Here is a 25,984-nt window from a genome sequence, read left to right as displayed (position 1 = left end):
TAGTAGCACATAGAGCCCAACAGTAGGCGTTTCGTGACCACGAGGGGCCACATGTGACCCAGATCTCTTGTGATCATGTCGAGGAAGTCGAAAAGAATACCACACCCAGAGTCATGGCGGTTCATTTTATTGCTCTTTATTTCGGCTCTTCCCCAAACACTTTACAGTCTCCATCTTGGCTCCTTTTCCAGGAAGCTGAAACTGCCTGGTTCTCGCCATCTTCACACCATCCCTCTGCCCTTCACAGACTGTTTCAAAATCGACACTGAAACAGGAACTGGCACAGCCCAGAAGCACCTAGGCCCATGTTAAAGAAAGTGGGGGTGAGGAAGAGCAAGAGGTCCCCCCCAGGGGGGTGTCACACTGGGAATTGTCACACTGAGGGGAGTCACACCGGAGGGAGTCACACTGATGAGTGTGATGGGACAGGCAGTGTCTGAGTCCTGGAGTTCCAGAAATTTCTGAAACAACCAACGCTGCCAGGGAGAACCATAGCACAATCTACAAAGACAAGCAGCCTCCATGAGGGAGGCGCTCACTTCCCCTTAAGATAGATAAAAATAAAAACCACAAAGCCACTCTAACTGAACACCACACATGTCACACTCCACATCCCCACGGCAGCTCCCCCGGAGAGGTGCATGTGTTTTCTGCTCTAGAGCTGGAGGCAGGATTTGGGGCTTTACCCCCAGGGCAGGGGCCACTCTCTGCAGAGGCAGGAGGATGACAGCTTTGGAGGCTCTGTGGCCTGACCAGACATGGTGCTGTGGGCCCAGCTGGATGGAAAGGCCAGGGGTCTGTTTACAGAAGACATAGTCTTATTTTTTCCAGGCAGTGACTGGTGTCCTGGATGCTTTTTCAATACACTGGGTAGTGTTTCTAAAGAGCCCACCACAGCAAGGTCAAAGGGTTAAAATGTGGATCTTGCCTGTCGGGGACAAGCCGAGTCTATCGCTAGCTTGTGTTGTCAGAGCCCAAGTCTGTGCTTATTGCTCAGTAGCATGCAACCAATGTTGATTGCATAGCCAAGGGAATAATCCAAGGTAAAAATCCTGTTTCCTTAAGAATGTATGACTGTAACCCTTTCTTCGTTATAAAATGGGACTGCTTAACCCTTCAAAGCAGAATTAATATTTCCCATATTCCTGCCCCTAAAGGACCTTCTTTATCTAAATAATTTTATGTTTTAAATATTATTTACTTGTATGTGTGCATGCTTGAGTGTATGTATGTGTACCATCTGTGTGCAGAAGCTCATGGAGGTCAGATAAGAGCATTAGATCCCCCGGAACTGGAGTTATAGGTGGTTGTGACCCGCCATGTGGGTGCTAAGAACTGGACCCAGGTTCTCTGCAAGAGCAGCAAGTGCTCTTAACTACTGGGCCGTCTCTCCATACCCTAAAATATTTTATTTTTAATTATGTATATGGCTATGTGCACATATGCGCAGTGCCATCAAGGGCCAGAAAGGGTATTGGCTCCATTGGATCTGGAGTTATAGACAGTTCTGAGTGTTGGGAACTGAACTTGGGTCCTTTTCCCGGGCAGCAAGCACTCTTAATTGTGGAGCTCTCCAGCTCCAGGGACTTTTCTAATTGAAGCAGAGGACACATTTACCTGTATCTGGATGGAAGGACTTGGAAAAGTGTGCTGGGGAATTCCATCTCCCAGGCAGCAGCTGGCTGAGAACTGATTGCTGAGGCTGGAGCCTGACCTGCAGCCTTGGACATTGTGGCCAACATCCAAGAGGAGGGATAGGTCATTTCTCAGGCTCTGGGAAGGCCCAAATCTGGCTAGTGGCAAAGAAACTATGTAGCTGTCTGGAGGGGACAGTGTCCAGAATAGGAAGGATGGTGGGAAGAGGGGCCCATGGACTGCCTAGAGAATCGAGGACCAGATAAGAAATGGAATAGCATTGACAGGTGAGGGCATCTTTACATACTGAACTTTGGACCGCAGATGCTGGTCTGGGGAGAGAGCCCCCTAAAGGTGTGTGCCACCACTGCCTGGCTCCGTTTCCAGTGTGGCAGATGGACCTCTGCCTCCTGGGTGATAGGGTTAAGGGTGTGTGTCACCACTGTCTGGCCTGTATGTCTAATCTAGTGGCTGGCTCTGTCCTCCGATCCCCATGCAAGTTTATTGGGGTATACAATCTATCACTACAGCTCCCCAAATTTGGGCAGCCTGTATCCACAGCGGGTGAAGAACTCTCTTCAGCTAATATCTATTTCCGTAAGATTCTAAGCAGAACGATTGGACCCTCAGGGAGTGGGGACTGTGTCCAGGAAGCCGGGAGAGGGTGAATGAGGAATGAATGGTTGGAGGGAGGCGAATGCGAGATGATGGTGCTGTCCAAGGTCCACCAGGACCCTGGCCCCGCGGTCTACCTTGATTATCAGAGAATGGTGCTGGAAGACCCAGTGACCTCAGACCCTCCTTTCTTTCTCCCTTCATTCTGATCTAGAACAGAGGCTGAGAATTCTTGAGGAACGGTCTGACTACATGAAGTCTGGCTTTACCTGCCAGAGCTCTGCACACTAGCCATGAGTCCAGCTATTTCCAGGGGGATGGTTGGGCTTACTGGGGGTGACTCCAGTGGACACTGAGGCCCTTATCCAGGGACAGCAAGGCACAAGAGGACTTAGGGACACAGGAAGGACCTGGAGATTACAGGGGAAGAGGGAGGGCCAGGGCCCCTGCCAGTCAGGGCACCATGTGCCACCACTTGAAGGTGAAGGGCTTCCTGCGGACGTTGGTGCCACAATGCACCTCTCCCAGGAACTTGTGGTAGGCAGAGATGTCGTCAATGAAAGTGCAGGCAAGGCCCAGGGGCTCCAGTAGGCTTCGAACATGTGTCTCCAGGCAGCACTCCTCCTCTATTTGGGGCCCGAAAGGCTTGGGGATGCCCAGGTCCTTGTCCAGCACAATCATGTTCACCTGGGAGGGGAGTGGGTGTTTAGGGAGCAGCCACTGTTTGCCTAGAGGTGTCAAGCCCTCAGATCCCTGTTACTGTCCTAGGTGGGAAGTGTTAGCAGGATCTTCCCTTAGAGGTGGGGAAACTGAGGCTCGGATTGAGTTAAAGCGGGTTTGTGCTGTGACTTTTGCAAAGCACTTGCCTATCTGCTAAAGTAAAGGGTCCGGGCACACTGAGTGAGGAAGCAAGGTTAAGAATATCGTCACCAACAGGGAATGGAAGACCTCAGAGAGGGCAAGTGCCAGACATGAGGTCACACAGCAGCTCAGCTGGGCCTCTCTGGAACTGGCTGCATCCTGCTGGGGGTAGCATGAGCAGGGGCTGGGGCTGGAGGGTCTCACCATGTTAGGGAAGAAAGCCCTGGCCTGGCGGTCTTCATCCATCTTAAACAGAGCGGGCAGGTCAATGATGTCCCTCTCCGTGAGTGCCAGCTCCTTCTTGAGGATGTCACGGTTCCAATCCAGGCAGCGCTGGGCGAGAGGGAGACAGGCAGCATGGAGATTAGGGGACACACACCTGTCACTTTGCCTGCATTCCAAAGAGATTCCTACTTAGCTGGTGTCCCTAACACCTCTCCAGCATCTCTCTCCACCAGGGCTAAGGGACAGTAGTAACTTGTGTGTGTGTGTGTGTGTGTGTGTGTGTGTGTGGGGGGAGAGAGGGGGGGGAGAGAGGGGGGAGAGAGATGATGGTGAGTGTGAGAGAGAGAGAGAGAGAGATGGTCTCCCTGTGGAGCCCAGGCTATCCTGAAACTCTCTTTGTAGCCCAGGCTGCCCTTGGACTTACAGAGATCTGACTGCCTCTTTGGGCGCTTGGATTAAAGACGTGCACCATTATGCCCCCTTAATGGCTCATTTTCAAATACGGCTTGAGACCCTGCTACAAATGGACAGAAAATGCTACACTCCTGCTAAGGCCTGCTAGTCCAGCTTACCCCCCCCCCAAGCTCTATTAGCCTAGCTCCCCAACTTAAACTTTACAGTAGAAAATTGCTAGCAGCCAAGCTTGCCTGACAACGGGCAGACTTGACAGTCATATACTACAAACTAAAATAAACAGGGTGGGAAACACAGACTGAAGTCCTCAGAGTCCTTGCTGAAAAACAGACAAACTTAAGTGGCAGAGACTCAGGTGACCCTGAAGGGCTGTGTCCCCGATTACTCGGCTAATAAGGAAGGTGAGGAGGAGCTGGCCTTAGGGATTAAAGGCTCTCTCTGCTCAACCACTGCACCTGCCATCTGGGCTTTGCAAAGCTGTAAGATAAACTGCCTGGCTTCCGATACTCTGTCTCCCGAGCTCTTATTACAGAGTGTGGGTGTGTGTGTCTTTGTGTCTCACAGGGATCACGGAGGGATAGTCAGAGGTCAGCATCCAGCAGCCAAAGAGGCGTTGGCACAGCTTCAGTGGGTCCTGTGTAGCTCCCCTGGGACTCTGCTGTCCCCTCGACCCCCACCGCACTGCAGAGCGTGGCTGGGTTGTGCCAGATTCTCTGAGCTTCTGGTGAGAGTTAATTGGTGGGCTCTTGCCACGGCTACCCCAGTGATTAGGCCAGGGGTGAACAGTGACTCAGGGTTAAGCAAACTGGTGCTGGGAAACTCCCTGTCCACAGTGACCAGTTCAGGTTGACCCAAGTCAGAGTGAGATCAAGTTCTCGTTCCAATGCTGGGGGACATCTAAGTCTTCATAGATGGTGTGCAGTGTCTACGTGAGGCTTTGAACTTCTGCAGCCATGAGGGCACCTGCACATACCAATAAACACAGAGCAGGAAGAGCCGGAGCCCCGATCAGCCTGTGCCTGAGATCCACACAACCGCAGGGTTTGCGTTGGCATAAACTTTAGACAAACTCTGCCCGACCCGACCAAGGCCCGATGTTGAAACTCCAGCCCCTGCCCCTTTACCGCTTTGCTCCACTCTGTTGCCCACTATGACCCGCATCCTGGTAGCAAGGGCAAGACAGGTTCTAAAGATAAAACTGCCTTGTCTGGGTTTGCTCGGAGCCTCGGAAGTTGCATTGAACTCCTCACTCCCAGACCTCCTATGCAAACCCCAAGCACCCCTTCAGCAGACACCCCTTTCCTGCTGCATCTGCCACTCACTGTTGGAAATAGACAGTCCAGCCTGTTGAGGCCAGGCTCCAGGCTATTCTGTCTCTTTAAATGCCTCAGAAACCATTTCAAACAAACCAAACACCTTGAACTCCTTTCTGTTTGCTTGTGTTTTCTTTTCTTTTTTCTTTTCCTTTTCTTTTCTTTTTCTAGTTTTTCAAGACAGGGTTTCTCTGTGTAGCTTTGGGTCCTGTCCTGGATCTCACTTTGCAGAGCAGGCTGGCCTCAAACTCACAGAAATTCACCTGCCTCTGCCTCCCGAGTGCTGGGATTAAAGGCGTGCACCACCACCGCCCGGCTTTGTTTGTTTTTTCAAGGTTTCTCTACCAATGTGCAACTTTTAAGACTCGGGCACCCAGACTGTCAAGCCCAGACCCAACCCCTCAAAGCTGTGAGGTGCTGAAGCTCCCAAGTGAGGGGTACACTCAGGCCAGCATTGTCCTAGACGGCAAGTCTGAAGCTTTAGTGAGTTTTAAGGGGAGTTCTGTAAGCGCTTGTCTGAAAGAATGCTGGAGCTCTGGACCTGTGCCCACCTTAACGGTTCATTTTCAAAAATGACTCTTGCTAATGCCTGCTAGTCCAGCTACCCCCCCAAAAGCTCTATCAGCCTAGCTCCCCAACTTAAACTTTACAGTAGAAAATTGCTAGCAGCCGAGCTTGCCTGACAACGGGCAGACTTGACAGTCATACACCTGACACACTGTAAAATAAACAGGGTGGGAAACACAGACTGAAGTCAGCACAATCCTTGCTGCTTTCCCAAGTCTTCTGCTGGGATCTCAGTGTCTTGAGCCCTCTGCCCCTGTCAGCATGTGAACACAGCAAGGAGATCCATCACAGAGGCCCCTCTGGGTCAGAAGCCCCAGGCCCCCGACCTTTTCAGCGCCCCCCACCCGCAGGCAGCCGCGGGCCTGGCCCCTCCCGCCGCCTGTTCCCGCACCTGGAAGTACTGGTTTTCCTGCGTGAGGCTCTCGTTGGACAGGATCTTGTTGATGGTGATGCGTTTGCTGCTCATTCCCCCCAGGCCTGTGGGGACCAGAGGGTGACAGGAAATCTTAGCTAGCGGCTGGGGGTTCCATCTGAGCCACCCAGGGAAGCAGCATACATTTCTCTCTCCACATCCACCATGGCCCTAAGCCAGGAAGGGGGTGTAGGCATCCTGCTCTCTCTGGCAGGAGGAGCAGACACCTGGGCGCCCCATTAGAAGGTTAGTAGTTGATCCAATACCGGACCCCGGAGAGAGTCTGCCTTTGACTCCAGCTCCATAGCCTCGAGGTTTTAGTGACACCCAAGTGCCTGTGATTGTCCTTTGGTCCTGCTGCTGGGGATGGAACGCAGGACTTCATATGCACTAGATAAGCTCTCTGCCATAGAACAACATCTCCCAGCCAAGAAAGCAGTCTTTTGAAAGTTTAATGTGGATTAATTTAGCAGTACCCCTCCCCCTCACCATGTCCCTGTGAGGTTCCAGCTACTGTTGAAGGTCAGGAAGCTGAGGCACAGAGGTTCTATGAGTCACACTACAAGTGGCCACACAGGCAGACTGACTGCAATATATATATATATATATATATATATATATATATATATATATATATATAATACAACGCTGTAATACATTGGATTCTAAGTGGTGAGGATGAACGAATAGGCTGTGTCTATTTTACCACAGTAAGAGAGGGCAGAGGTGCTGTGGCCTCTCTCACCCTGTTGGCTGGCGGGTTTCCGCAGCGGATTCTCTTTCTCATGATTAATTCAAGTGCAAAACTCATCCCCAGGTCTGCCCCACTTAGGAGGGAGATCGAGTCTCGCTCCAGGCCCTGCAGGCACGATGTCAGCCGAAACCACTCCCCTTTCCAACATCAGCGCCTTTCTCTCCCCCTCTTTACATTTCTGGGGGAGGGCCGGAGGGGTATGTGGCTTAGCAGTAGCATGCATGACCATGGAGGGAGGTCCTGGCTTCCATCCCAGGACTTTGTGCATGCTAGGCAAGCACTCTACTGACTGTGCATCCCCAGCGAGGCATGATTTTTGGTGGTAGAGTTGGGTTCAGAGACAAGGTCCTGTTGAGGGCCCCTGGGGCTTCCTGCTAAGGGCCTATGATCACTTACTGTGGTAGTTTGAATATAATTGGCCCTCATAATCTCATAGAGAGTGGCACTATTAGGAGGTTGGCTTTGTTGGAGTGAGTATGGCCTTGGAGGAAGTGCGTCACTGTGGGGGTGGGCTTTGAGGTCTCCTATGCTCAGGATACTGCCCAGTGTGTTAGTTGATTTCCTGTTTCCTGCAAGACATAGGATTCTCAGCTACACCTGCAGACCACATCTGCCAGCATGCCACCATGTTCTCTGCCATTTTTATAAAGGCCTGAACCTCTGAACTGTAAGTGAGCTGCCCAGATTAAATGTTTTCTTTATAAGAGTTGCCATGGTCATGGCATCTCTTCACAGCAACAAAAACCCCAACTAAGACACTCACCCTTGAACATAACGGCCTCCCCATGGCCTTCCTTCTGCTTCTCTCGGAAGAGCTGGTAGCAGGCTGAGGTGCTGGCCATGAGCAGCCGAAATTCCTGCAAGAGACACCCCAGTGGATGGTACTGTCAGGGAGGGAAGATGGCCAGGACGTCAGAGGGACTAGGGCCCTGACTGCAAAGCACTTCATGCCTCCCATGCTGAATGTCTTGGTTTCCTGGGCGAGTCTGTCTGTCTCACATTTCTTCTATCCTGGGCAATAACATCAGGTCAAAGTATGGACCCTCTGCTGGCAAGGCCCGGCATGCATGGATTCTTGGCTATGCAATTCACTCTAGTCTTGGGGATCAGCTCACCTTTTTGCCTGGGATGGGGACGAAGGTCATAAACTCATCTACGTGACCTACAGTCAGCCAGTCGGAGTAGAGCTCCACGGGAGCCTGCACCTGCTGGGCCTGCAGAAAGTCACGTACCACCTTGGTCATCCTCCGGCCTCCAGACCTAGGGCAGGATTGGAGAAGAGGAGACTTTTAGCAGGTTACCCTTGTGGTTATTCCTGCATCAGAGCAGTCCCAGGACGAGATGTTCAGCATCTGGAACCCACGCTGGGTGTTACCAGCAAGGGCACAGGTGGGAGTCTGAGCTGAAACCCTGGTGCAGGAAGAAGGTACTGGAGCCCCGGGTGGGAAGAGGGCACGTTGGCCACAGTCAAACCGATGTGGAGGGCGTAGAGCTCAGACTTTGCCCTGGAGTTTGCCAGCTAAAGACATGTCTGTGACTTTCATCATCTCCTCCAAGGCAGGGCAAGGGCTCAGTACTCCACTGAGGCACAGGAAGTAGCTGCTGAGCGGATGAGTGACGAGTGGATTAGGGGACGGTGGGCTAATGGTCATTACCCATGTCCCCTAGATAGTAGAACATTCCATGTGGGTCAGAGGGACTTGATACTCAAATCCTGGGTAACCTCAGGTTCCAGGCAGCTCTTCAGAAGTGAGGACCCAAGCTGCTCACTTTCTCCCAGCAACTGTTTAGATCAAGGTAGCATCGGCCTTTCATTGGCTGGGCAGAGAGTACGGTTATCGTGGACAGCTGAAGGAGCCAGGGACTCGTGCCTGTGAGGCAGGGCATCCCTTGTCTCTCTCTCATTTACAGGTAGCCCCCCACTCTCCCACTCTCCTCTGCCAGTGTTCCTTCACTAGGCTCCCACGCCCCTGCCCCACCTGGCCTACATCTCACTATACACCTTCCCACTTGTGGAAGACAATTGTTGGATTGCATATTAGATCTTAATTTATACTGAGGTGTAAAGGCTGACATGGCTTTCTTTCCACCGGCGTCTGCTGATTTACAGTGTACTGCATCAGGGATATGTCCCCCTTACATTCACTCTAGGCACATACACTCCAGGCCACTCCCAAAGGGACAATCATGCTCCTGTGCCTGCCACCCCCATGCCCACCGGGGTTCTCTTACAGAGGAAAACTGCTCCCGATGAGGATCCGGCCAAGAGGGTATGTCTTGCCATTCACCGTCACGGGGGGACTGACCTCCAGATTCCCAAAGGAGTCGAGGCTGGTGACATTCTCAAAGAGGGGCTCCCGGGTCACATAGCCGAAATCTGGGCCCTGGGCAGAGAGAGAGGGGACGCATCTGCCTTTAGCCTCCTACAGCCAGGAGCCCTCTTCCTCAGCAGCCATTCTGTGGTGACGTCCTGTGCCACCTGCAGTCTGGCGCTCTGGCTTCTCAGCCTCAAGGATGGCTATACCTGAGGCTAGCTTATCGCCATTAGGGAGTCTGTGAGCACACTGACGCAGTGAGGGAGGCAGTGTGGGTGTGATGTGTGTGCACCCCATCTCAGCCTGGGCCCTGCCCCCTAGGCACAGGCACACAGTGTGATGTCCAGATCTGGCCTCACACGTTCTGTTGACCTTCCTGGCCATCTCAGAATGTCTCTGGCCCTCGGTTTCCATTTCTGTGAGAGGGGTTTTCAACCAGAGGCAAGGGGGTGAACAGATTATCCCCAGGGATTTGCTAGACTTGCCCAGAGAGTGAATTGTGCACCCGAACCCACTATGAATGACTTCTGGCATCTCCCTGCAAGGAACTCAGGGTCACATGACTTGCTCTGGCCAATGAAATACGAGCAAGATGGGAGGCTGCCAGGGCCCACTTTCTCTTCTTCCCACACTAGGGGAATGGCAGGTCTCAGCCAGGCTGTAGCTCTAGAATGAGGGCACAGAGACACAGCCAGCCGTCAGTTCAGGCGGTGAGCAGCAGGAGAGACCGGCTACTGCCAGTTACTAGGGTTTGGGGCTTATTTGTCACTGCGGCCTGACCTAGTGACAGCTGACTGATAGTTACTCCTACCCGTCCCAACAACTGCACCTGTCCATCAAGCCCACAGCGGGCCTAATTAATGGTCCTTAGTACTTCAGCAAACTGGATTTTGTACACAAGAAGGGAAGATCCTACCTGTCCCTGGATTTTAAGACTGTGTGTATATATATATATATATATATATATATATATATATATATATATATATACACACAAACTCTTTGGGAGTTTGTACTAGAGCAGGGAGTAACTTGCTTGACCCAAAAAACCAAACCAACCAACAGAAAGACCCTGTGTGGTAGGCAGCTATGGTTTACTCAGCCTCAGCTAAGAGGCTCCAGGGACAGGCGTGCCTGGTGGGGTGGATGGCAGCAGCTTAGCGCTTTCTCGCCCGGGGGCCCTTGTTGGCCATGTGTGAGCTGGCCACAGGTGGCAGCTGGGGCTTTACAGCATCACACAGGGCGGCAGGCATGCAGCACAAAGCCGGGCCTGGCCCGGCCTCTGGGAACAATGCAGCCGGGCCTTGGCACCAGGCCAGCCTGGAGCACTGAAGACAGATGGAGCCCAGGGGAAGAGAAAGGACAGGCTGGGAGCTTGGTTCTTATTCCCGCTGCCTGTGGTAGTCCTGGGGCGGTCAGTTTGATGGCCCTCTCCCCCAGGGTCAGGGAAAATGGACAGTACCCACATGGAGGGTGACTGAGGGCTATCTACAGGCTGGGGCAATGAAACTGCATCATGATGGCCGCTGATGAGGCATAGTGCCCATGCCTTCTGCATGCCTCGATTGAGTAACCATCTTGGGCGACATCTCCCTGTTTTACAGAAGCACACTGAGGCTTATGAAAGTTCAGAAGCCTGCCGAGGTCCCCTTTCTGCTCTGGGGGTTCAAGGCCAGGTTCCTCTGTCATCCCAGAGTGGGGCTCACATGGTGCTTCTGCCTCCTCTCCGGAGGGGACTTGGGAAGGGCCACCTCTGAATGGCCTGACATCTATAGCGGGGTCCTGTCCTGCACGTGACTGTGGGAAAGCCAGATCTGCCGGTGTCTCTGTAACATGCTCCACACCGGCTTCCGGCTCAGTGTGAAGAGTGAGGACACAGAGGGGCATATTTCAGTCCTCCGCATGGCTTGGAGGCCACAAAGTGGGGACGACAATGGCTTCCTGGCATGGGGAGGAGCCAAACTGCTTTAATAAACCCCATGGCACTGAGAGTCACATCCACAGAGTCCCGATGAGCGATGACATCTGTAGACTTCTGCCTGGCCTCTTTTGAAGCTTACTTAGCTACAAGTCGGAGGGCTGGGGCAGCAGCATGTGTCAAGGCCTCTGGACCTGGGCCCTGCTCTGCTTCCCATGGTTCTCATTTCCCACAAGGCCGCTCTCCCAGTTTAGAGATGGCCTTGGACCTCAGGGCCCACTGACCCATCTTGCAGATGGGAAAACAGAGGCCTTAAATGGAAGACTAGTTGTTCTCATGTGCCCCACATCACCTGACTGTGCTGTCCTCTGTCCCCACTGTCACCCCCAGGTGACCCTCAGCATCTCACCAGGAGCTGCTTAATAGGGAAGTCCTTCAGATTTCCATCTCGAGGGGAGTCCAGCACCACTGGGAAGCCTTTGTGGGGTGCCTCAATGTAGCCAAACTCGATTTCATCCTGTGGAGGAAAATAAGGAGTGCTTTCAGCTGTAGTGGTACCTAGGGGTGTCTGGAGCAGGATGGATGGGGGTGCAATCCCAGATCTCAGGAGGCAGAGGAGGCGACTGGAGAATATGAGGCCAGCCTGGGCTACATAGGAGGAGGCTGGAGAGTATGAGGCCAGCCTGGGCTATATATTGAGACCCTGGTTTAGAAAACCCAAAGCACAAGGGGCTGGGAATATAACCCAGGCGGTAGAGTGCTTGGCTAACACACATGAAGTCCTGGGTTCAAGCACCATTGCTACATACATCGAGCACGGTGGCACATGCCTGTGTAATCCTAGCACTTGGGAGGTGAATGCAGGAGGATCAGAATTTCAAGGTCATTCTCTATGACACAGTGAGTTCAAGGCCAGCCTGGGATATGGGAGACCTTGTTACAGAACAAACATAAAAAGCACAAGCAAACTAGGCATGGCAGCGTACCCTGACATCAGAACTCAGAAGGCAGAGGCCAGGCGCTTGAGAGCCTAAGGCCAGCCTGGGCTACATAGTGAGAACCTGGCTCACAAACGAAAACAAAATCGAGCCAGTGAGATGGCTCAGCAGGGAAAGGGGCTCACTGCCGAGCCTGACGGCGGCGTGAGTTTGATGCCCGGACCCACACGATGGAAGGAGAGGACTGACTGCTCCAAGCTGCCCTCCTCCACGTGTGGGTTGTGATGTGCACACCACCCCAGCGAATCAACGTAATGAGAAGATTTAACACAAAATGAGCACACTTGGGCCTCGCTTGGGAAGTGTGAATCGTTCACCGCCTGCCTCCAGTCCCCAGCTCTCCTCCTAATAAGCAAATGATGGCAGGGCATCTTTCCACAGACTGCCTCTGCCCGTCGCAAAAGTCACACAGCAATCTCTTAGTGACACCAACCTCATTTAAAAAACATAAATAGCTGTATCGTAAATATATTTCCTCCAAGTAGAAACTCAAGCATATTCTGTGTCTTTAGTCACAGACTGGCCTTTTTCTTTTTAATTGCCACATAGTACTCCCTGTGAGGGTGTCACCATCCTCCAAGGATGGATACAGATGGTTTCAGTCTAGGCCTCCACGAGAAGCCACACCTGTTCTCGAAGGTCTCTGTGCACATGAGCAGACGGGAATCCACACACATGCAGGCAGCTGGGCACCAGGGTGCTCACAGCAAGCCTCTTGGGGCCAGAGCCCTTGCTGCGTCTTTCCCCTGGGCCCCTCTCACCTGGATCCAGCGGTCTCCGCGATTCATGTACTGGAAGCAGACCTTCAGTTCGCAGTTGGTCTTCTCCACCAGGTTCTTCACCTCTTTTAGGAACAGGTAATTGTCCTTCATGCTGAGGAGCATCAGGAAGAGGCCGAGAGGAACAGTGAGGGGAGCAAGTGCCGCCCGTCTGGGGTGGTCACAGCCGCTGGCACTCTGGACTGAGTTGTGGTGATGAAGGCTCGTCTGTGTCCACAGCCACTTTGTAAAGGCCACTGGGGCCGTGGGCCATGTAACCCCACCTGCTTACGCAGGTTTTTTATCAAGGTCACACGGCTATAAGACAAGGAAGGGACCTACCACCCACGCATGTTCTCTGACTCCCCAGATTTTGGACAGTGTTATGCCTGGGATGTGGGAGAGCCTAACAGGAAGGATAAGGGTGGGCAGAGGGTCCCTAGGGAGCTGTCAGTCATACACTTTAGCTGCTTCTCGCCCTTCCTGCTCGTCTTGCTGTGCTAACCAAGCACACGTTGCACACTCAGTAGAAACCTGATGGAGCAGTGAGCAAAGTGAGCTGGGGACAGCAGAGGCAGAGAGTGAGAAGGGAAGGGAGAAACGTGGCCTTTGCGGCACACAGCCTGAGCTAGGATACACGGCTAGATGCAGAGGCGTCATCTCAATCCTCACAGCAAGCCTGTGGTACGTGCATTTCAGAGAAACTGAGGCACAGAGAGACCACATGAACTGCTGCAGGTCATACAGCTGCTAAGTGGCAGAGACAGGAATTGGATTTAGGTCCGTCTGACCCTGAAGGCCAGTGCTTGACCACTCTGCCGCACTGCTTTGTGGACCAGGCCTGTCCCTTACCAGCACACGAACACTGAGACGGGAGGCAGAATGTTGGGGGTCATAATCCACGGTGCAATCCGGAACATCACCGAGTCTGTGAAGATGGGTGTCAGTGGGATGCCCTGGGTGTGGGAGAAGAGGAGCACCGGTGAGCCACATTGGGGTACTTGTGGTCCCCGATTCCCTCTCGGTGGGTGAGACTGACAACAATGCATTTACTGAGCACTTACTGTATGCTAGGAACTGTGCCAAGTATTGTTTTTGTGTGTATGTGTGGGTTTGTGTTTCTGTGTGTGTGATGTGCATGTGTGTGTAATGCCCATGATGGTCAGAAGAGAGCATCAGATTCCCCTAGAGCCAGAGTTACACGCAGTTGTGAGCTGCCTATCACGTGGGTGCTGGGGAATGAACTTCACTCTTCTGGAAGAGCAGCTAGTGCTCTTAACTGCTGAACCATCTCTCCAGCTCCAAGCATTGTTGCCTGCACCAACTCATTCCCAGGAGACAGATGCTACTGTAATCCTTACTTTTCAGATCAGGAGACTAAGAACTGTCAAGTCACATGGTTAGAAAGGCCTCGCTCCTATCCTTCACTCACACTTTGCCCCGTCGCAGTTACCAGGTCCGAGCCAGGGGCACGGCGGCACAGGGGAGGCCCGTGGCTCTCACCTCTGCCATGTACTCCAGCAGACTGACGTGGATGGAGACCAGGCCTGAGAAGCTCTCATCGGGGAAACGGAGGCCTTCCACGAAGAACAGCAACTCTGCAGAACCACCCGTGTACTTCACCACGTGGTAGAGCTTCTGCCGGCCCAGGATGTGAATGTAGCGCTGGCCGAAGAACGGGTCTGTAGGGGGTGGACCCGTGTTAGCACCCTCTCCCCTCAGGAGGTCAGGGAGCTCTCTGATGGGGGCAAGGGGCAGAGTGACTTGTCCGTTAGACACAGAGAAACGCACAAGTGGAAAGCAGCCCAGGACGGTGCAAATCGGCCATTGTCATAGTCTGGGAGGCCGTGTGGCCCGCTGGCTTCTGGCTTCCTCATCTGGAAAATGAGCTGTTTGGGGGATGAGGGTAGATGGGAACGGCATGGCTAGCAAAGCAGTAGGGAGGTGTTATTCCCATTTTACAGAGGAGGAGATGGGCTCAGCAATGGCTAGGCAGGGCCTCCAATTCATGTCTAATTCCCAATGCCAAGTTCCTATTCTCTTTGTATGAATAAAACACCAGTGTGCCATTCGTTTGAGAAATTCTCCTCTGTAGTGTAGACGCTCCACTGTGGGGATCTTGGGTAGGAAGGCAGACACTCCTGCCCTGTGAAACTCCCAGCCCTTTACAGTGCTATTCCCTCTGCCTGGAAGACTGGTGTCCTTAATCCTTTCAGGGAGTCCTTTGTGGATTCCCAGAGAGCAAGCCAGGGTCCATGTGGACCTTCTGAATCTCAGGCTGTACAAATGCATGCTGCCAGGTGAGAGACAGCCCTGCCAGGCCATCTGCCTGTCTGGCACGTGGTCACGTTTAATAAAACGTCCATTGAATGAAGCAATGACTCTCCCATTAGTCCCTGTGGGAGAGGCCCACGGGGGATTCCAGGGCTGGTCCAGAGCCCATGAATTAATTGAACTACTTGGGCCAGTGTGAGCAAAGACCTTCAGGGAGTCAAGGCCACGGTGCAGCCTCTGTGTCTAAGAGGGATGCTCAGCTGATGATAAGACAGCGGATGTGGGGAGCATCTAACGGCAGTGTCACGGTGAGATCTTGTCTGTTACTCAGGGCGGGGAAGGGCAGGGAGGCAGGGGAGACTTCTGAGCAGAGGGAAGTGGCTTTGAGACACCCCGGTGGGGCAACAGGGTGCCTGCAAGGATGCAGAGGGAAAGAGATACTTGCATTGGCAAAGGCCTGGAGAGAGGACCCTACACAGTTCCCGAAGCACCTTCTTTAGGCCCTGCGAAACTGGAAGGCAGATCAGGCTCGGCTCAGCACTTTCAACGACAATACATTGGTTAATGACCAGCAGCCCAAGGGTTAGAACACAGATCAGGACCATTCCCGGTATACAGGGCTAAAATCTGTCAAGTCCAATGTATCCCAAAACGCAGGCTTGAGACAGCACCTGCTTTAGGACTGACTGTGTGCTCACCAGGACCCTGATTATGAATGGCACCATGAACAGGTGACCTTCCTGACTTCCCAAGTCAGAGGGACCTCAGGTCAGGCGTCATCTGGACTCGGCAAGTTACAAACCTTCTCTGAACTCCATTAACCTATCAAACAGGTCACTCAGCTGCTAACTGGGGGAGAGCAGTCCCTGTCTTATAGGGTCATTGCAGGCGACACAGCATCAGTGGCTTCAGTAACCTTGGGGACGCGGGTAACAACACAGCTGGAACCTAAGGGTCCTGGGAGGAGAAGCCGGGTGTGGCTAGTGTGCCCCTCGCTGTCACTCACCACTTTGCCATCAGTGCCTTCCAGATGGGAGGCACAGAAGTGGCATTTCAGCCTCCCGGAGGTGGGGCTGGGCGTTGAGATGCATAACCCAGACCCTGCAGGTCCCAAGCATCCTATCCCAGCCCAGCATGGAAGGTGATGTCCTTCTCACCCCAAACTGCCGGCAGGTGCCCTAGGACCCAGTCTCTGCTCGGATCCAGTTGGATGTGTCTCTATGGTGGCTCCCCTTCCCTACCCACGACACCCACAAGACACAGGCTGTACCTCAGCTGATCTCATGGGAGTGATGTCAAACACAGAAGGCACCCTGATTTTACAGAAGCTATAGCTATTGAGTTTACCTAGGCTCTCATGGGCAGAGGGAGGCGGGTCTGGCCGGAGGATGCATTCTGCACAGTGGCTGGCAGCTGGCGCCTTTCTCTTCCCCACGTAGCCTATGCCTTGTGATTCACAATGCGTCTCTGTTTGGGGCTGCTTTCTGGCAGTTAGTGCCAGCGCCGGGAAGATTGAATTTCATGCAGGAACAACACAACCCTTGTTTCAAAGAGCCTCCATTGCTGTTCAGGATCTCCAGCTCGGTGCAGATCTCGCCACCGCCGGCATGGCTGGCTGTCCTTGCAAGTGCCAACAATGCACTTCTATTGAGTGGCCCCCACAGCCTTGTGCTGGACCTGCCAGCACCCCTAGCCTCTCCTGAGTTCCAGTCATCTGCCCTGGCTGGCCAGCGCATGGCCTGGTTTGGCACAACCTTTCCAGTTGCAAAGAGACGGATAGTGTAACCATCGGTCTCGGCTTGCCTGTGATGGAAGGGTATCTTGGCATGACCGACCTCCAGTGCTAAAAACCAGGGAGGTGCTGGACAAGTGGGGGCAGGTTGTTTACTGTGTCCTCAGGGGAGAAGGTAAGTCTCCAATTTGGGGGGTCCTGGGGAGAGTAATTTTCTAGGTCCTCCAAGGAGCATTGGAGAATTCTGTCATAATAATTGCCAGTTCATATAACTCCAGCCAAAGCAATAGCTACTTTTTTACAGAGCTTTCCATGGGCCAGCATGATAGTGGGGACCCCAGTGCAGTCCATCCCACACCACAGAGGGGCCCTCAGGGATCCCAGAGCCCAGCTCCTGACCCTGTTGGAGACTGGACTGTCCATCTCTCCTAGGACACAGGTCATGACACTGAAGTAACATGACACATTACACACAAGATACTCAGATTCTGACCAAATCCCCCATCAGCTCACATGGAAGAAAAGGATATTGGACCAAAGAATAAGATTAATTGTCCCTTTTGCTGGGCCCTGGTGACTCAGAGTATTCCCCTGGGCGACTGTCTATTTGATAACAATATAGCCTCACTTGAGAAAGGAAGTCTCAATGAGGAACTGTCCAGAGTGGCCTGTGAGTATGCCTGTGAACGATTTTTCTTAATTGGTTAACTGAGGTGAGTTAAAGTGTGTGGCAGGCACCGTTTCATGGGCTGGACCCTGGACTGAATGAAAAGAAGAATGAGCTAAGCTGCCACTGTGGGTTCCCTGCTATGATGGGCGGTAACCTGGAACGGTGAGATGGATAAATAATAAACCCTTTTTCTTCTAAACTGTTTTTACCAGAGTATTTTATCACAGATGCAGAAATGCAACCCAGACAGCTGGAGTCCATATCTAGAGGGAAACTGACTAGGGAGGTGACTAGGGAGGTGGTCCCTGACCCAGCAGCCACCCTCCCTATAGGACGGTGGTCCAGCTAAGACATCCAGGGGATCTCTCTGCCCGCTTGTGGCGGGAGCTTTCTTGCCTGCTCAGGACCCATCTCAATGGTCAGTGGAGAGGTGAGAATGGACCCAGGCCTGAGTATACTCCAGTTAGCAAAGCAAAGAAGCATCTAGAGAATGCCCGGATGTTGATATCAGCCACAGGTCAATGCCAAGGCTGAGTCAAAGCCCAGACTGGGTCTTCCTGGTTCCCTTCTGCCGCTGGGCGACTCTCATCTGGACCGTGTGAACATCAACTTCTCAGCCCCCTGGGGCAGCGGAGCCAGCCTGACTTCAACCATCTGTCAGAGCCCAGAGAGGAGCATCATAGGGCTCTGTCCACTAGTGTCCCAGCTAAGTCCCTCCTTGAAGTCAAGGTCCTGCCTGTTTTTAGTGGATTTGTCCAGAAGGGGTCCCAGGGTGAGGCCCAAGGCTCTGGCCTTCAGACAGGAGGTCCCACAACACCTGACTAACGGCAAGATGCTTTACAGAGGGACTCTTCGCATGGGTAGAAAATCTTAGCAGTTCTGCCCCACCCCCTCTGGGGGCTGGGGATGCGCTCAGGTGTAGAGCACTTGCTCAGTGTGTACCAGGCTCTGGTTAGATCCTCAACACCACATAATGGGGCATGATGGTGGCATGTGGCTTTAATCCCAGCACTTGGGAGATGGCTGCAGGAGGGTCAGGTGGTCAAGGTCATCCTCCTTTCCCTACATATTGCTGTGGATATCATTCTGTATAAATAAAACACTGATTGGCCAGTGGCCAGGCAGGAAGTATAGGCGGGACAAGGAGAGAGGAGAATTCTGGGAAGTGGAAGGCTGAGTCAGAGAGAGACACTGCCAGGTGCCATCCTGACAAGCAGCATGTGAAGATGCTGGTAAGCCATGAGCCACGTGGCAAGGTATAGATTTATAGAAATGGGTTAATTTAAGATATAAGAACAGTTAGCATGAAGCCTGCCAGGGCCATACAGTTGTAAATAATATAAGTGTCTGTGTGTTTATTTTATAAGTGGGCTGTCAGACTGCAGGGGCTCAGCGGGACCCAAAGAGAAAACTCCAGCTACAACATACGGAGTTAGAGACCATGGAACCCTATCTTAACAAACAAACAAAAACAAAACCTCTGAGGTGACCCTCTGCTGCACTAAGAATAAAACACAAACTGTGTCTTTGCTCTGACCTCGGCTCTCTAAGCATCCACCCACCTCTCTTCCCGCTGCCCAGCCTGGTCTTTCTGTTTCTCTGAAGCACTGAACCAGCCCCCTCTTCTGAGCTTGCTGTACATTATGCCCATTCCTTAGCTTGCTCCTCCCCAGCTCCCCCCAGCTCCCTCCCAGCTCCCCCCCAGCTCCTCCCCAGCTCCCCCCCAGCTCCTCCCCAGCTCCTCCCCAGGTCCTTCTCCTTGTTTCCTTTGAGTCTCATCTCAAATGTTACTCCCCACAGAAGCCTCTCTGGACCACCTAGCCAGCTCAGCCTCTGTGCTAACGTTTCCTGGGTCCTGATCTGTTCCATTTCTTCTGACATGCCTTCCTCACTCAGGGGACGCTTCTCCAGGGCAGAGGGAGTGAGGGGACAGTTATGTTTACTGTATTGGCACCCAGGTGACTCTATGGCATAAGAAGATTAGATGAATAGCTCCAACATAGAGTATGGTTCATACATAGTGGCACCCAGGACACCCTGTCACTAGGAGGAAGAAGGGCAGCCATGGTATCATCTCCAGGGACCTTTGAAAATCAGAAATGCCAGACAACACCTAGAGCAAGTATATATCTGGTCTCAGGTATCATGAAGTCAACAGGACCCTGACTTCAAAGGCCCTTCCTCCCCTGGTCACTGAGAGAAGTATGTGGGCACAGGCCATTGAATCTCTCTGGGGGAGGAGAGATGTGTATCTGTGTGTCACTCCATGGACTCCACAGGCCTGGGCACCTGTGCAGAGAGAAGGGCAGTGGCCGCAAGGGCTCTGGGTGGGCGGGTGGGGCAATGATCACTCACTCTCCACGTAGAATACGCCCACTTTGTCCGAGTCCGACATGGAGATGTAGAGGACTATTTCATACCCGGCAGGCAGGCGGTCAGGGCCTTTGGTCCGCAGGATCATCTGAGACATGTCCTTGAGGTCTGTGGGTAGATAAAGGAGGTTGGGGGAGGGCCTGTGAGAGCAGGTCTCACCGTTGCTTTTACTCTTCCCACCAGGACAAGGCCCCTCCCTCATGCATGCATCATGGAACTACCCAGAAGCCTGAGGGAAAGGAACTTATCTCCTGCCTGGGAGAACTGGTCAACCCTTTGGGAATTTCCTTTTCTCTAGTCTTTTTTCTCATATGCAGACCAGGCTGGCCTTGAACTTATAGTGATCTGCCTGTCTCATTTGTGTGTGTGTGTGTGTGTGTGTGTGTGTGTGTGTGTGTGTGTGTGTGTGTAGGTCAGAGAACAGCTTGTAGGAGTCTATTCTCTCTCTTTATCATGTGGGTCAAGTCGTCTGGCTTGGTGGCAAGTGACTTTACCTGCTGAGCCATCTTGCCGGCCCCTCCAGGTTTCCCTCTACCCATGCATGTAACGGTGCAGTTGAACTGTATTTACAGTCATGACTTCTGAGCACTGAACATCTGAATCATTATCTCCTGCCTTGCCCTCTGCCCTGCCTGGGACAGGACACACATGTCCCACCGTCCCCTAGTGTGGCCCCACTGGCACCTTGCTTGCTGTAGACCTTTTCATCACTACAGTCCTCCTTGGGCAACCAGGGTGTGTCTCGGTCACAGTTCACCAGCAGGATGGCCCCCTGACCCTCAGGCCCCCAGGTCCAGGATGCCTGTAACAGCAGGGACACAGGTCAGTGCCTTCCCTAGTTCCATCCAAGTACAGCTTCTGAGGGATACCGAGGGATAGATGTGGTGAAGAGTACCCAATGGGACAGCAGCTGGGACCTGGAAGGCTTCAAGTGCCCGAAAGGACTCATATGATCACCCAAGTTCAAGAGGGGAGAGACAGGAAGGCTGAAGAGGGCATGTGGGCCTCAGCTCTGGTGTGAGTTGACCATGCCTGGCAGAGATGGTGGTAGGAACTGACATTCTAGGCCAGGCTTGAGGTGACTGATTCCAGACATGCTCGGAGTGCTCCCAAGGGGGCTGCCACCTTACTCTGCTTTCTGTCCTGTGGGCACAGTACCCGGAGCAGACTCCAACTGGATCACGCTGCTTCCCTGTTTGAAGCCCTCACTGTTGACTCAGATAAAGCCTGGGTTCTCTGGTCTTCCACGAGGCTGGTGAGACCCGTGGCCTCTGCATCCGGTCTCTTCCACCCACTCTGCTCTAGCCACACGAGCTTCCTTCTGTACCATTGAAACTCCTAGACCTTTGCCCTGCTGGTCCCTCTTTCCCAATCAACTCCACCTTTCTCCTTAGACTCAGGGCACCTGGCCCTCCTTGAAGGAGCATTTCTGGTCCCCAGGGCAGGTGCCCTGCTCTGTCCATGGGCCTTTCTTGATATGTTCTTCTAGGTCATAGGATGGTTACAATGGAGTCACCTACCCCATTCTTCATTGAACTTTGGTCTTTCTAGGTTTTTGTTGCTCCCGGGCCTGACCTGGTCCTAGACTATAAGAGATAAATTTCTTGTTTTGAGACAGGGTCTCACATAGCTCAGTCTGAACTCTAATTCACCATGTAGCAGAGGATGGCCTTGAACTCCTTCTGATCCTCCTGCCTCTACCTCCTGAGATCTGGGATTCCTGGCATGCATTACCATTACTAGCTAATATAAAAGATATCCGAGGGGTGGGCAAAGGCATTGTGACAATGTCACTGGTCTAGGTATGGAAATTCTCACTAATTCAGGTCTACAGGGGCTGGATGACTTTGCCGTGATTGTCCCAGTACTGATGCCAGCGATCAGACCAGGGTTCCCTGCATTCACGGGAAGCACTCCATTAACCAAGCTACAGTCTCCGCTTCCTGAGGATTTTGTGCAGGATTGTCAGGACTTCCATCTGTTTTTAAGAGCTCTCTCTTAGAAGACAGGGTCTGTTCAGGTTGGCCATGAGCTCCCGATCCTCTTGCCTCTGCCCGCTGAGTGCTGAGGTGACAGATAAGGGCCACCTCTCTCAGCCTCCTTTAACTTTATTTGTCTGGATTTTGGAGTCAGGGTCTCACTATACAGCCTTGGCTGGCCTAGAGCTCTCTGCATAGACCAGGCCTGCCTCTGCCTCCCGAGTGCTGGTATTAAGGGTGTGTGCTACCACAACCCCTTACCCCTTTAATTTTAAAAGAAGAGGCCTAAGGGGAACAAATGCCTTCCCTGGGTGGCCTCTGTCTCCAATGCATTGATTCTTCAGACACTCTGTGGCCGGTGCTGGGGAAGCTGACCCTACTTTGAGCCTGGCTTGTCTGGGGCCCATCCCTGCTGGGTTGCATCTGCACCCAGCTTTGAGCCTCAGCCTCCAGCCCTGTGAAGTGGCAGCTGACCGCTCTGCTGGACAGCTCTGGCCATATGCACCGTGAAGTCCATGAAATGCTCTGGAAGTCCCCCCATGTCAGGGTCGAGACAGCTTCCACCCTCAAGGCCAGTAACCTTCTTAGGGTTGTTCCTCTCCACCTCGCCATCCCGGTCCGCATCCACATCCAGCGAGATCTCTGCAGGCAAGAGACAAGAGTGAGTTGAAGAGCCAGCCAGATAATGTGAGGTTGGAGGAGCCCAGTGGAAAACAGGGCAGCTCCCTCTGACACACACACACACACACACACACACACACACACACACACACACACACACCCTGTTCACTTGGTTGCTGGGAGAGGGCCTTGCTGAGGTCGTCATCTTCCACCCTGCTTACATGCTACCATCTCTGGGAACCTCAGCAGACATATAAAGCTTTGGAAGTGGACGGGTCTCTGCAAACCCTGGTGGGGGTGGGAGGCTGATCCTCACTGTACATGTGTGAGATACACACATGCCCAAGGTCACAAGGTGGTATTAGTAGAATCAGGGGGTCACGATATTTCAAATCTCCTCTTTCATCCTTTCTCAGGAGCATCTGTACACACATATGCCTGTCTGTCTGTCTGTCTGTCTATCTGTGTTTCTGTCTTGTCTTTCTCTCTTTTTCCTTTCTCCTCATTTTATTTTTGTTGAGAAGTCATATCTCTAGCCCCTGTCCATCTAAGGAGCCTACGAGTCCAGCTTCAGATAGGTGATTGAGGGCAGGGTCCCTGCTGACCCTTTCTCTTGGGGACCTTCAGCATTCTGGAACCTCTCATGGGGAGGCTCTGTGGAGCCTGTGGGGCCAGAGAGAAGGTTCAACATAAGATGGTCTTAGGTTGGAACTCTGGTTCTCTAGTCATGAGCTGTGTGACTTTGGGCAGGTTCCACCTCTCTCAGCTCTTATTCCCTCACATGCAGCCTGGGCTTCTGGGTTAGCAGCTGTACTAACAGAAACAGCCAGAACTACTGACTTACAGAGCCACATCACTCCATGTGTGGGGCTGTTGTGGGTGTAGGGTGTTTAGTGGTACCCGTGGTCACCACCTGCAAGGTGCCAGTAACATTTCTCATGCCTCCAGCTGCTGTGGAACAGCCTGGGGAGGTAAAGCTGGAGGGAGGTAAAAATGGGGTGTTGCTGGGGAGCACACCCAGCACGCGATATGCTGTTTCCAGGCCCTGAGCTGCCCCAGTGAGCTTGCCCATGCTAACTATGACTTCAACCATAGCAGAAGCTGGGTGGGAAGGAATGCACCCCAGCCAGTCCCTTTGGGGGCATCTTTGGGTGGAAGGAGGGCCCTGACACAGGGGGGTCCTGATGGTACCCACCCCCAGCTGCGCCAGCCCAACAGGGTCCAGAGTTACATTCAGGTGCCTCTTCTGTCCACAGTTCAATTCCCACTGACCCGACTATGGCTTTTGTGGGTGCAGAAGGAAATGGGAAGATCGTGAGGTACTGGGAAGAGGCACTTTCTGGTTTCTCATCCTCCCGGACCTGCCATGAGCCCTGTACTACAAGGCATCCCACTGATGACGATGACTCCCACTGATGAGGCGACCCACTGGAGTACCTGCTGCTCTGGGCACCTGAGTACACTCAGCTCCAGGTGAGTCACACACAGCAGCTGTCTCCAGGAGCCTGTGGCCCCGGAGAGAAATACAATCCCACCCATTTCAGAAAGGAATAAACTCAGGCTCTGTAGAGCCACTCAGCGGGCACCTACATGGCTAATGATGAGGCTGGAGCTGGCAGAGGATTCCAGTGCAGAGGTGAGGCCCGCTAACCGCAGTGAGAGGCCGAGGTGCAGGGACAATGTTGACTTTGGCTCCCAACTTCACCAGCTTTTCAGCCCGCCACACCCCACTCCATGAACACAGTGCTCTGCCAACTGCGGACACTCTCCAGGGCTGGTCTCCCTCTGAGAGCTCCAGGAAGGAGACCCACACTGCCACGCAAACCAGGAGTCTGAGGCCACCCCGACAGCAGGGAGGTGACACCGCACATACCCGAGTTCTTAGAGTGCAGGGTGGTCCTGACTCCAGACATCTGTTCTGTGCTACTCCCCTCGCTGGTCGAGTTGACCCCTGGCTGCCCCAGGCTGACATCATACCTGGACAGTGTCCAAAAGCCAATCTCATCTTAAAGTGCCAGCATTTGCTCCCCTGAAGGTCGCTGGCCACATCCTCACAGTGGAGCCCTGTGGCTTCATTTCTAGGCCACAAGGGAACACTGAAGTTCCTTATGGTGGGTCTCCGGTGTCTCCCATGCAGGAGGAGGTCATAAGAGATGATGTAGTGCTTCAGGCCGTACTGAAGGAAGGTTCTCTCTCTCTGTCTCTCTCTGTCTCTCTGTCTCTCTCTGTCTCTCTCTCTCTGTCTGTCTCTCTCTCTCTCTCTCTCTCTGTCTCTCTCTCTCTCTCCCTCCCTCCTCTCTCCCTCTTTCTTTTTATAGCCCTGGCTGGCCTGAAACTCACTATGTAGATCAGGCTGGACCAGAAGTTGCTATGTAGACCAGACTGGGTGCTGGGAATTTAACCAGGATTCTCTGAAAGAACAGCCAGTGCTCTAAACTGCTCAGCCATCTTTCCAGCCCCTATCTCCCTTTCTGATAGGGTCTGGCTATGTAGCCCAGGGTAGCCTTCCACCCTCCATCCTCCTGTCTCAGTACTTCTGAGCACTAGGATTGCAGATGTGCCCCATTAAGTCCAGTTGAATCATTAACTTCAAAAATGTTAAATTCACACACACACACACACACACACACACACACACACACACACACACACACACACGGAAACCAGAGGACAACTTTTAGGAGTTGGGAGTCTCTCCTGTGTCTCAGGGACCAAAGTTAGGCTGTCACGCTTGATGGCCAGTGCCCTTGCCTGCTGAGCCGTCTTTCCAGCCCCTTTGAGCTCTGGGCTCACAAGCGCTGGGCAGGTGCTCTACGCCCCATCCCCCAGCTCTGTCCCTAGCATTAAGATCTTTATCAGAGTGGTACTTAACTTGTCACAAAGATCAATCAAACAGCTTCAATCACTTCAGGGCAGTAGTAATCACCTCCCTACTGTCTCTTCACCTCCCTCACACCACAACAGGCTTCTTGCTGCTTCCTGAGCATGAGCGCTCTTTCTCTCTCCTTCCCTTCCTTCCTTCTTTACTTCCCTCCCTCCCTCCTGCCTTCTTTCTTCTTTTTCCTCCCCCCCCCAAAACAGGGTCTCACTATGTAGCTCTAGCTGTCCTGGAACTCACTTTGTAGACCAGGCTGGCCTTGAACTCACGGAGATCTGCCTGCCTCTGCCTCTTGAGTGCTAGGATTAAAGATGTGAGCCACCACACCCAGCCTGTCTCCTGACTGATCACTCTCTGAAGGCCCTGCCACCTTCCCGTTATGAAACTTGTGCTTGCGCGGTCTCACTCTCGGCCACCTCCCTCTCCATCTTCCACAGGACTTCTCGGTTCTCTTAGGACCTGTTACAGTCCCCACAACTGGCTTTTCCACTGCCCTCCAGTCCCCTTAGCTACCAGCTCTCCCCTGATCTTCTCTCTGGCTCTGATGGGGCCTTGTCCATAGGCCAAGAAGGAGAGGCTGGGACAGCCCTTCTGAGCTCTGCCCTCCCCAGGGGGAGGGGAACACACCTGTTTCACGGCTTCTGGACTCCAGACATTTCCCAGAGGCTCTGG

General features: G+C 53.0%; 1 protein-coding gene across 1 annotated transcript in view; it reads right to left on the bottom strand.

Moving 5' to 3' along the window:
* Positions 1-2,076: 2,076 nt before the first annotated feature.
* Positions 2,077-25,984, bottom strand: part of Padi2 (peptidyl arginine deiminase 2) — a 39,096-nt gene continuing 15,188 nt past the window's right edge. Inside the window, exons 4-16 of the mRNA XM_028880721.2 lie at positions 22,394-22,455; positions 20,519-20,636; positions 19,817-19,942; positions 14,289-14,467; positions 13,638-13,741; positions 12,789-12,900; positions 11,439-11,546; positions 9,029-9,180; positions 7,912-8,056; positions 7,560-7,653; positions 6,022-6,107; positions 3,316-3,444; positions 2,077-2,937 (exon numbers count right to left, since the gene is read on the bottom strand). Coding sequence (XP_028736554.1) covers positions 2,704-2,937; positions 3,316-3,444; positions 6,022-6,107; positions 7,560-7,653; positions 7,912-8,056; positions 9,029-9,180; positions 11,439-11,546; positions 12,789-12,900; positions 13,638-13,741; positions 14,289-14,467; positions 19,817-19,942; positions 20,519-20,636; positions 22,394-22,455 — 1,649 coding nt within the window. The 3' untranslated portion in view covers positions 2,077-2,703. The remainder of the gene's footprint in view (positions 2,938-3,315; positions 3,445-6,021; positions 6,108-7,559; positions 7,654-7,911; positions 8,057-9,028; positions 9,181-11,438; positions 11,547-12,788; positions 12,901-13,637; positions 13,742-14,288; positions 14,468-19,816; positions 19,943-20,518; positions 20,637-22,393; positions 22,456-25,984) is intronic.

This window comes from Peromyscus leucopus, chromosome 2 (assembly GCF_004664715.2).
Source record: "Peromyscus leucopus breed LL Stock chromosome 2, UCI_PerLeu_2.1, whole genome shotgun sequence".
NCBI classification, from domain to species: domain Eukaryota; kingdom Metazoa; phylum Chordata; class Mammalia; order Rodentia; family Cricetidae; genus Peromyscus; species Peromyscus leucopus.
The sequence above is the reverse complement of the archived record's forward strand: the minus strand, read 5'-3'. Positions and strand labels throughout refer to the sequence as shown.